Source organism: Antrostomus carolinensis, unplaced genomic scaffold (genome assembly GCF_000700745.2).
Source record: "Antrostomus carolinensis isolate BGI_N321 unplaced genomic scaffold, ASM70074v2 scaffold7493, whole genome shotgun sequence".
NCBI lineage: Eukaryota > Metazoa > Chordata > Aves > Caprimulgiformes > Caprimulgidae > Antrostomus > Antrostomus carolinensis.
In genome coordinates, this window is record NW_010304366.1 from 31,486 (window position 1) to 43,814 (window position 12,329).

The 12,329-nt window shown below is 39.1% G+C and overlaps 1 protein-coding gene across 1 annotated transcript in view; it reads left to right on the forward strand.

Moving 5' to 3' along the window:
* MLLT3 (MLLT3 super elongation complex subunit) overlaps nt 1–3,081 on the forward strand; it is a gene marked incomplete at its 5' end in the record, with an annotated part of 34,034 nt that extends 30,953 nt beyond the window's left edge. Inside the window, one exon of the mRNA XM_010164417.1 lies at nt 2,288–3,081. Within this exon, the coding sequence (XP_010162719.1) occupies nt 2,288–2,419 (132 nt within the window). The remainder of the gene's footprint in view (nt 1–2,287) is intronic.
* Nucleotides 3,082–12,329: the final 9,248 nt, after the last annotated feature.

The following is a 12,329-nucleotide window of genomic DNA, read 5'->3' on the forward strand; positions in this document are numbered from 1 at the left end:
TTTTAATATTATAACTGTCAGACTTCCTCGCAACTAATCTCAACCTTTTATTCTTTTTCAAGTATTTCTGAGTAGCATAAGGATGCATATGCCAATACTGTAAGTCATTAATTCCTTATTAACTGACACATAGGCAGATGTTTTTCATTCAGCTGTTTGAGTTTATCTTGATACATTTTTGTACATCCATTAAAACTTTTGGGGTTCATTTCAGTCTGATTTACCAGGGTGCCCTGACATAGTGGCTATACATCTTGAGTGCTGGATGAGGGATATGTTTAAACTGTTTATATTTCCCTTGGCCTAGATCTTAAAAGCTGAAAGCAGAAGCTGATCAATAGAAGTGCTTATCAAATTTTTAAAATATGCAGTGCTGTTTAAAAATATATGTTAACAATTTTATGTAAACTTTGTTTCTAAAATCAGGTATATTGCTGTGGGTTTATGAGCAAGGGTGTTCTTCCACCGTAGGAAGTGTTAGGCAGAATTGTTCAGTGTAGCTACATCTTCCTGGCCTCAACTTCTGTAAACTTCTTGTGCAGCCATTTATTTAACACACAGTGGCTGTTCAGAGACAGGGCCTGAGATTAGATTCCTAACTTTACAAAAGAAGGCTGAATTGACTCCAGCTTCTCTCTTAGATGAGACTCAAGAGAGTGCCAAAAATGAGAATGACAAATAACACATATCAAAGTTTCCTTCTGCTAACAATCAATTTTTGTCCCGTTTGATTTTTTTTTTTTCTCTCATGTTAATTGCAGAACAGTAGTAGATGGAAAAGTGTTACAAGAATCTGTGAATCAACAAGTGGACAAATGAAGCTGGCAATTTTAGATTAAAAGTTTCCATATGGAAAAAAAATTAAAGCCAAGAGGCACAGATTTAAATGAAGTGTTAATAAGAGCAGGCTCATTCCTAAGTTTCAGAATCATTCAGAATTTTGGACATCTGCAAACCAAATTAAACAGATTTTACTTTTCTTTTTTTCCAACCTGATGAATGGGAGCTGAGTGGAAAGGGGGATTTTTACTGTAACAGGCATTTCCCTCTTATTATTTTATCTTGTTTCCATTCTGTTTAATCCACTCTGGCTGTGTCATTCCATGCCTTATAATACACATGAAGTTATTTCATTTGTCATCAGCTTAGTCTTTTTCTTCTGTGGTCTGAGGAGAAAAAACATCTGGTTATATAATGAAAAGAGGAGCAGAAAATTACAAAATATTTCATTTAAATTCATTGTTCTTTCTCAAGTTGGTGTATTCCTATCAGTTTGTCATTTTAAGGTGTGCTCTGTAAGGTGTGTGTGTAATAAAACTCAAACAAGCAAGGAATATCTAGCAGCAGTGTTTCAGTGGAGGTGTGCAGGGAAACCCTAGAACTAAATGGGTTTCAAACTGAAGGGTGCAAACAGGACTTTGAGCCGAGCCTGAGTGCCACAGAAGGGATGGTTTGAAAGACTGAGCAGAAGAGTAATGTTCTGTCAGTCCATGATGCTACCCAGAGACCCACTTCAGGATGGGCTGCCTTTCTGTGTACTCACTTGAGATGTCTGTCTCTTGGAGTGAAATGACACGTAAGAGATACGTAGCTCTAGTGTGTTGGCACTGTGTTAACTCTATCTGACAAATCATGCTTTGGCTTTGCAAGGTGCTGAATGGGTTTTTTAGGTAGAATTTAACATGTCTGGAGTTACTTGTTACAACAATTCAGTGTTGAGTATGACTACTTTTTTAAAATGTAGGCTACAATTCAGAAACTTAAATATCAAAACTGCAGAAAGGCACAAGTTAGATGGCTACTATTGATTTCACAGAACCAGAGAATGGTTGAGGTTGGAAGGGACCTCTACAGGTTATCTGGTCTGACACATCCCAGCTCAAACAGGGACATGGAGAGCCAGTTGCACAGGACCATGTCAGGTAGCTTTTGAATGTCTCCAAGAATGGAGACCCCACAACCTTCCTGGGCAACCTGTGGCAGTGCTTGGTCAAGCTTACAAGAGGAAAGTTTTTCTTGATGTTCAGAGAGGACCTCCTGTGTTTCACCTGGTGCCCGTTGCCTCTAGTCCTGTCACTGGGTACCACAAGAAAGAGCCTGGCTGTCCTCTTTACAGCCTCCTTTCAGGTATTTGTACACAGTGATAAGGATAACATTTTCAACTGCAAGTATTGGGGCAAACAGGCTTGTTTTATGCCTTTCATATGATACTTAGTGGCTTTTTAATACATTCAGTGAGCATGTAAAATTGCTGAAATTTTCAGCTGCATTTTTTCTTTCCTTTCAGATAGTAAATCTTATAGAAGAAACTGGACACTTCCATATCACAAACACAACCTTTGACTTTGACCTTTGCTCACTGGACAAAACCACAGTCCGTAAACTACAGAGTTACCTGGAAACATCTGGAACCTCCTGAGGATTCAGCATCTGGCTGCATCAACAACTGTTCTTTAAGTGAAACATTCAGAATAATGCAACCAAAATGGGGAGAAAAAACAAAACAACTCTCTTTAGCTTTATTTTTTCTTAAAGCCAGTCATCATCTCTTGATAAGGGAGAGGAAAAGTGACAAGACTCAGAGGACTGTTCTTCTCAAGAAGAAAATACTCTGGAAGAGAATGCCTGGATAGCCTTGAAAAACAAACACACAAAAACAAAAATACTCAGTCTTAATGAATGTGTATGATAATCATGTATCTCTCTCTGTGGTGTTGAAGTCCACAAGGTGAATGCATGTTCAGCACACTGCCTTATTACATAACTGATCTATTTATTATTGCATACATGTATTCTAAGGTCAGTAAGTCATTGAGTGGCACTACCAGATGTTGCAAGTAGAGGGGTCCCATGTGTGCCCTTTTGATGCAGTACTATCACAAGCCTAGTAACCTTATTCATGTTAAAATGCCACTTCTTGCTATCTTTCTCTAGTCAAAACACTACAGTCTTGTTCCAATTCTGCAGTTGCAGGAAACAAGATACAAAGTCGGAGACCAAAGAGTGGTCCTATATTTTGTTTCCCGTCTGCCACAGTGGGTTGGACCACAGCAGACTGGACCACAGGTCCTTGGTTCTATCCATTTATTGATCTTGACCATGGCAGAAAATACACCAAGTAGGACCATATGACTTGCTGTCCAGCCTTAGTGAGTAAACCAGTAGGATTTTTAACAAAAAATATTATGTATACTGTCCTGAATCCAGCATCTCTTGCAGTCTACATTCTTGTGTCTGTTTTAATGTTATAAAATTAAATATGTATAAGAGTGAAGATGTTCTGCAGGATCATCATAAAAGAAGAAATACTGGTCCTGTCTTCTAAGGAAATGTTGTAGAAAATTCTTAATTTGGAGCTATTTATTACTTTGAGTTTCAACACTCCTCCGCTGCCAGTGTGTGATTCACTTTCACCATAAAACTATGTGCATAACATTTTTGTTTTTTCATATAGTACATGGTCTGCTTAGTTTGTTTGGGGATTTTGTTTCTGGTTTTGTTGGATTTTTTACAACTGCTAAATTAAAACTCTTTATTTGAAAAGAAAAAAAAAGTTGTTATACAGTTACACATTGGAATAAATACATATATGATATATTTTATATATATGTGTGTATATATACACATATGCATGCACCTGTGTGTATATATATGCACACATGCATATGTGCTTTTTACACTTTCCAGATTTTGGTATCTGTTCAATAACCTGCTTGTGTTTCCAGAAGGATTTCTTGCCTATAAAAATGAGTATTCTTTCATACCATCTGTTATTCCTTAAAATCAGTATCCTTGTTTATGTATGATCAAATGAGGGGATTTGTACTCAGTTTCATATCAAAACTCCATGCTGTCATGTTACTGATGATTTCTTGATGAAATCATCACCCTTCTATTAGAAGTTCAAATCCCTTAATCAGAAGAGAAAAGAATTTAAAAAATACTTCTGGATGCAGAGGTTTATTCAGGTTTACCAGCCTTAAAAAATGTATCTTGTTTCTGGACAGGCCAGTATGTCATGTGTATGCTTATATGCCACATGTAGTCTGTATGTGTACAGCTGAACAGTAGATTCCGTATGACTTACTGTTTCATGCACACAGTTTGTGCAGCACTGTAAAACTGAATTTCTATTGGGGTTATTTCTTATTCAGATGGTAAATCTTAGTACTGTTTCTTTAAGTCCAAAGAAAATTTTACACTTTACTCGTTTTGAGAGGGTGGGATATGAACTGGGTTGGGGGGCTTTTTTTCTATTTAAAATGTTTGACCACACTCCATAAGAAGTCCTTCTCAGGCTTCCCAAGAATAAGTGTACTTTTTCAGTAATGTTATGACTCTTTTTGACGATTGGCATGAAGCATACTTGAAGCGTTATGTTTTTCTTTTAAGTCCATGACTTAATGTGCAATTGGGGGGCGGGGGCAGTGGGAGTGTAATTTTAATGTTACTTTTGACATAAAGCAAGTGATGGTGAGGAGGGGAAAGGGGTGCATGTTAAGGGGATAAACTTCAATTTTTATTGATTATTTTATATGAAAACGTTTGGAAATCTAAAAGTAACCTTAAAAGCTTTTGGTCTACTAGTGTGTGTTCAACTTCCTATCTTTTAGTTAAACTAGGTACGTAGGGAATTTTGTCAATTTTGCCTTTTCTAACTAAGTTTTGTGGTAAAAACTCACTGAGTTTCAAGAGGGGGATACTTCTAGTATGACTATTGCACTGTTTTGTTAGAAATGGTAAAATGAATAATTTTGCCATTAAAATACCAGATAAGCTTTATAATACACTGAGAGCAGGGGTGGAAGAAAACAACAAATAGGAGAACAGGCATAAAAGGGAGATGGCGGCAATTACAGTATCAAGTTAGTGCTGAATTTCATGCAAATTGTGGATCATCCTTAAAGTCTTAAGTTTTCTAATTCAATGGGAGACAGAAGAAAATAGACTGTAGTTGTGTGTGTGTGTGTGTGTGCATATGTTGACTTTTTCAGAAAACTCTGATAGAATAAGAGTTACTAAGTGTTTATCTAAATTTTAAAAAATTAGCTATTTTCATCTAATTTTGTATGCAGAAACTAAATAAATCCTTCTTCACTTAATTTCAGACATTCATATTTCTTTTAAATAAAAAGTAGTAAGATACCCTTCCAAGTCTTTAACGTATATGAGCATTGATCTTTGGGATGGGTTAAAGTGTTTTGGCAATAAATGTTTTGGAGTTTTACTTAACATCAAGCTGTTTAAAACAAAGTTATATATGGGAATTTTGATTATTTCATTGAGGTGACCAGACACAGGTTAGCAGTAAGTTGCAAGAACTAAAAAATAATTTTCAGCATAAGTGAGTCACTGTTACTAGAACAGTAGTTGTAGACAATAGTAAGGACAGTTCTCATCTTGCTACTAACTTTTCACCTCAGAAAAAGGGTGTCCAATTGAGTAGACAAATTTTAGTATATTTTTAGACATTTGAATCCACTGAGATTCTTTACAAAAATTTCAATGTCGTCTAGATTTGAAGGCCATCTTAGTCCGTGCTGAGGAGGAGGAAGGGGCTTACACTGAAGTGAAGAGAGTCTTCCAAAGTACAACAAAATCCTTGCTCAGTCTTCAGCCTTTAGGTTCTAAGAAATGGTTGATTATTTCTATCTCTCTTCTTTTCCTTGGTTGGGTTTTTTTAGCTTAAGTCTATGCTTTCAATTTCAGAAGCAGAGTATGCACAGTACAGTGCTTTTGGAGAGCCAGTATATTTCTATTCAAGTTTCTTTTAGTCTGGGGGAAGGAAATTGCAAGTTCTTGGGTTTTGCCAGACCCATTGTCCTTCTTTCCCATTCTCACAGTGAAATAAAATATGTCCACAGTCTGGTTTGGGTCCTTGGTCCTTACTTGGTAAGTATCATCTTGTTTTCTTAGAAGCTATACTAGTGTTTTGGGGTGTATTGACGAACCCATTGATCTCAAGCCCCATTAGTTAGTCTGCAAAATTAATGGGAAAGCTGTAGAATGGTCTGAAGAGAAAACTGCCCTCTTCAGTTGTTGTATGCATTACCTTACTCAGAAACTGCTCTGATGGTAGGATGTCTGATTTGCTTCATACCATCTTTGTTCATACACATCTTATCTTCTATCCCTTGTAGTTTAACAACAGTGGATCTTTTAGCAAATTCTTGTTTCAGTCAGAGGGACTTGTTATTTTTGTGTTTGCTTGATGCTCCATTGATTTGCAGAGCTTGCTGTAGTGCAGTACACTGAAATTGAGGCTTACAGTGAAAATTTTGTCAGACTTTCAGCCATATCAGGAGCTGGCAGGAACTGCAAACGTAAGCAGTGCAAAACACGTTCTGAAGTTTAACAAGTACAAAGCATGTATTTTTATGAGCCTCAATAGTTTTCTTAATTGTTAAGAAGTATACAGTAAAATGTAGTGTACAGCAGGAAGCTATTCTGTATACTGTATGAAGAAGATTTACTGTTGGGCATAAAAGGCTTACGAAGATAGAAACTAAAACTCATATGCCTACAGTGCTTTTGTGTGTGCTTGGGTGTTGATCAGTGCATTAATACAGCTAAACTGATGACATTTATAAAGCTGGCTCTGTGTCTGAGTGAGCAGGTAAATTAACATCAAAGCACAGTCACATAAGGACCTTGCATTTACCTGAGCAGCAAGAAATGCCACTGTGACTAGACAGGAGAGAGAAGCAAGAACAATCCCCTTTGGCATGGTGGGGGGAACTAAAAATAAAAATTAAAAAAGGGTAAAGAAGAGATTCCTTTGTAGTTGGATGTGGTTCCTTACATTAATATAGAGAATACAGTTTGCCAGTCAGCAGTTCTGTCTGCTGTGAGACAGGGTGACAGCTTGCAGAGTGGCAGCTTCTTTGATTCACTGCTGTTACAATTGTGTGGTTGCTGAGTTGATGAGAGAGAGATGTATTGCAGCATTGTACGAAAATCTAAGTTGTTTTATGGTTTGATATGCTAATGTCTGTGAACATTTGTTTGAATATTGCATTTTATATATATTCTATGTTTTACCTCAGCCAGACTGATTCTACTGCACAGTGATTATCTTGAATTTTTCATTCTTCGTTTACTTTTAATTTTTCCAGTCTGGAAATTTGAGCAAAGTCAAATGTAGGTCTGTGAATACAGCATAAGATGTATTTTCATCATTATTCAGTATAATTCTGACTGGAAGTAACCCTTTCCTGAATACTGCATCAAATGGGTCATGCATTTTCCTATGTTCTTTCAGAGACCTGATGCTATAAAGCTGGAATTTCCATTAGTAAATTTTACCCTTCTCATCACAGTGAGGAATACATGATCACCTTTTATCATTGGTCACAGGGAGACAGAATTCATGGTCTGGGTGCTGTTTAGGAAACAGTAGGTTTGTGAAGCTGTCAGTTACATCCTTTTAGTAAGAACCTAGAAATAAAGCCTATCCCTTTAGGGGATGAAAAGAAGGGGAGGAAAAATCTGCTAAAAATATTTTCACTCTGATAATGGTTATTTTTTCCAACAGTTATATTCCCCTTTCAATTCCTTAAGCATCTAATGGCCACTAGAGAGACTACATACAAACCATTAAGGAATCAAAGGTATTGAAAAGATAAAACAAGTTGTATTAAAAGCTTGGCTGCACAACTGGTAAGGTCATAATGCTGATACTGCTTTCAGTGCAGGGCAGACATTCCTAGCACATGTGGTTTGTGTACCCACCTCTGAGTGGGTGGTCTAGAAAACAATGCAAAATGTGGCAGGAGGGCTTAGTTTTTGAGCTGTGCAGAGGAGACATTCAGGATAGGCTCACTCAGCACCACCCAGGCTATGCAAGATAAAACAGTTTTCTTTCACCTTTCATGAGCTGCTAAGTTTTTGCTTTGCCTGTTCATCTAAATATTTGAATTCTTTTTTGCAACTTTCTTACTCCTTGCTCAAGTTTCATGCTTGCTTGAGACCTGGTTAGATTTGAGGTGGAGTTATTTTGATGTGGCTCTTATTTTCTTTGGGCATGGCGTGAGGAGATAGAAGTGGAACGTTGTAGTGACTTATTTTTTGTTTTTATTTTCTACTCTCCAACAAATATAAGCCTCTGTGTCCTGGTTTTTGGTTAATCTATCACACTCTGAAATGTTTTCCCTCAAAAATTCTCTTGCTTGTGGGGAAGTAGTTAATACTGCTTTCATTAGTGTCACTTTTTTTAAGCACAGTGTATAACAGGAGGATAAATTAAGATCAAGCTTCTGTGAAAATGTATACATCTAAGATTAGGGTCTGGCTTGGTGGAGAACTTGATGGTCTACTTGGCCATTGCAAGCAGGGTGGCCTAGCAATGTTAATTTTGTTATTACAGAAATGTATGAATAAGACTGTCTCAGCCACTACAGCAAATGAAGTAAGTGATTAAGGTACTCAGTTTTTAAATGACTCTTGTCTAAGTTCCCTTGGACATCAGCACACCACATATGTAAAAAAATCAATTATTATGAGTATCCGCTGGAATTTTTCTGTCCTGAACAGCCCCTTTTATTTGCATTATCACAGGTATTAGGAGGGGATTGCTAGAATAGCTAGTTGCTACTGTCTTGCAACTATGGAAAAGAATTATGCAGTGCCTTGCTTTAAGTTGAGTTATGGTCAGTATTGGCCGTGATGTTGGTTGCTCACACAAGTCTTTTTCATCCTTTACTCTTTTGCTGTTACAATTTGGGTTTGAGAGAGAGCGTTGTTCTCTCTCCACCAATGCAATGGCTTCCTTCCTGGTTCACATTCTTAAAACAGTTGACAATAAAACATCAAGACTCAAGCTCTTCCCTTGACAATGCAATGCATTAGACATCTGAACTTTTGATAGCCTAAATCAACGCTTTGAGCATCCAGGCACACTCTCATAAGCTTTGTGTCACTGTTCAAGAACAGGCTTTTTTCCTTCCTGATCTTTTTCTCCAAGTACCAAAGCTGGTACAGATTGCCCTTTATTAACAGTAAATGGAAATTATTTTAAAGGAGCCTTTTCAATAATTTAAGTATACCTATGCCTCCTTACAGTCCAAATGCACTTTGTTGGCTGTGGGTTTTATACTAAGGATAATGTTTCTTCTTATATAATTTTTAATGCACTTAACTATATAACAGAATCATAGATTTGGGTTTGGGTTGCAAGGGACCTCCAAAGATTTTCAGGTTGCTCAAAGCCCCACATAACCTGGCCTCGAACACTTCCAGGGATGAGGCATCTGCAGCTTTTCTGGGCAACGTGTTCCAGTGTCTCAGCACTCTCATAAAATTTTTTTCTTCTTTATGTCTAGTCTAAATCTATCCTCATTCAGTTCAGAACCATTGACCCTTGTCCTATCTCTGCAGGCCGTGGTTTTTCTCTGTTTTTCATTTAAGCCCCTTTAAGCTACTGAAAGGCTGAAATAATGTCTCCCTTGGAGCCTTGTCTTTTCCAGGATTAACAACCCTAAACACTCAGCTTGTCTTCACAGGAGGGGTGTTCCAGCCCTCTGACCACTTTCATGGCCCCGCTCTGGTCCTGCTCTAACAGATCCATGTCTGTGTTGTACTGGGGACCTGAGAACTGGACACCGTACTCCAGATGGTGTTTCACAAGAGCAGAGTAAAGAGGCAAAATCACCTCCCTTGACCTACTGGCCATGCTTCTTTTGATGTAGCCCAGGACATGGTTGGCCTTCTGGGCTGCATATGCACATTACTGGCTCATGTTCAGCTTTTTGTCTACCAGTATCCCCAAGTCCTACTCCACAGGGCTGCTTTCAAGCAGTTAACCCTCTAGCCTGTATTGATATCAGAGGCTTCCCCAACCCAGGTGCAGGACCTTGCCCTTGGCCTTGTTGAACCTCATGAGGTTCAGATGGACCCACTTAACATGTTTGTCTAGGTCCATCTGGATGGCATCCTGTCCCTCAGGCATGTCAACCACACCACTCAGCTTGGTAAAATTGGCAGACTTGCTGAGGGTGCACTCAATCCCACGGCCAGTGTCATTGATACAGATATTAAATAGTATTTGTCCCACTATGCACCCTTGAGTTACATCGATACTCGTTTCCACTTGAATATTGAGCCACTGAGTATAAATCTTTAGATGTGACCCTCCAGCCAATACTTTATCTAACAGTCATATCTTTCCATTTTAGCAGCAAGAATGTTGTGGGGGACTTTATTAAAGGCCTTACAGAAGTCTAGGTAAATGGCATCTGTAGTTCTTCCCTTCTCATCTGATGCAGTCACACCATTGCAGAAGGCCATTAGCACATGTGTGATTTGCCCTTGGTGAAACCATGTTGGCTCTCTTTAACTACCTCCCTCTCTTCTGGATGCATTGACATACCTCCCAGGAGGATTCCTTCCATGATCTTACTAGGCACAGAGGTGAGACTGACTGGTCTTTGGTTCCCATGGTCTGCCTTTTTACCCCTTTTAAAAACAGGTGTGATGTTTCCTTTTTTCCAGTGACTGGGGACTTCGCCTGACTGCCATGACTTTTCAATACGAATGGAGAGTGGCTGTGGCTTGGCAACTGTATCAGTCAATTCCATCAGGAAACTGGGATACATCTCATTGGGTCCCATGGACTTATGTATATTCAGGTTCCTCAGTTGATCTTGAACCTGATCTTCACTTACACTGGGAAGGACTTTATCCCCAAAGTCCCTGTTCAGAGGCTTCAGAGTTGTGGTAAGAGAGGTTATAATTGAAAATTGAAGCAAAAAAAATTGTTGAATACCTCATCCTTCTCAGATGTCAGTAGTTCTGTATTATCTGTGGGAGGTAGGGGGGTACATTTTATTTCATCTTCCTTTTCTGGCCAGTGTACCTGCAGAAGACATTCTTTACATCCCTTGCCAAATTCAGCTCTAACTGTACCATAGCTTTCCTGATCCCATCCCTATGCATCCAGGCAATGTCCCTGTATTCCTCTGAGGATATAGTCCCCGATTCCACTGTATGTGCATTTTCTTCTCACACTTTATTTTGATTAGAAGGTCCTTACTCAACCATGCTGTTTTCCTGCCTTCTTCTCCTAATTTCTTACACATGAGAATCAAGACCTTTTGCCCACTATGAAAAATGTCCTTAAAGAGTTTCCAGTTCTGTTCACTTCTTTTGTCCCTGAGCACAGTTTCCCAGAAGGTCCCATCAACTAATTCGTTAAACAACTGAAAGTTTCATGTCTGACAATTCAGGGTCCTGAGGTCTACTCTTTACCTGCCCCATGTACCTCAAGACTTTGAGTTCCATCAGGGCGTGATCACTGAAGCCCAGGCTGTCACCAGTCTTGACATGTTTAATTAGTTTATCCATGTTGGGAAGCAACAGATGTAACACTTCTTCTCTGGTTGGGCTATCATCTGGCTCAAGAAATTCTCAATGCACTCCAAGAGTCTCCTGGACCGCTAAAAGCTTGCTGTGCTGCTTTTCCAGTGAATGTCAGAGTGATTGAAGTCCCCAGCTAAATCAGAACCTGTGAGCATGATGCTTCCTGAAGTACGAATGCTTTGTCAACAGACTGCCCTTGGTCTGTGGGCCTGTAGTTGAGATGAACCATGAGGTTTGCTTTATTGACTTAGACCCTAAATTTTACTCATAAGCTCTCAACCTGTTCATCACTGTTTTTCAAAGACAGCTCTGCACAGTCAATTAAGTTTTTTTTACATAAAAAGCAACCACCCCACTCCTTCTTTCTTGCCTTGTCCCTTCTGAACAGTTTATAGCCATCAACCACAGCACTAATTGTGTTACTTATCCCACTGTGTTTCAGTGATAATGATTAGATGGTAGCTTTCTCGCTGCTCAGTGACTTCCAACTCCTCCAGTTTGCTACCCAGTGCTGTGTGGATTGGCATAGAGGCACTTCAGCTGGGCAATGGACCGTGTCACCATTTTAGAGGAACATGCTCTAATTCCCTTGGGGAATTTCACAGGTGTTTCCCTATTGGTTCCTGATACATCAGTGGTTCATGGCTCTTCTTGTGCACAAGTCCATGGGACCTGATGTGATACATCCACAGGTCCTGAGGGAACAGGCAGATGAAGTTGTGAAACCATTATCCATCATTTGAGAAGTCCTGGCAGTCGGGTGAAGTTCCTGCAGACTGGGAAAAGGGGAACATAACCCCCATTTTTAAAAGGGAAACAAGGAAGACCCGGGGAACTACAGGCCAGTCAGTCTCACCTCAGTGCCAGGCAAGATCATGGAGCAGATACTCCTAGAAACTATGATAAGGCACAAGGAGAATGAGAAGGTGATTGGTGACAACAGGCATGGCTTCACCAAGGGCAACTCATGCCTG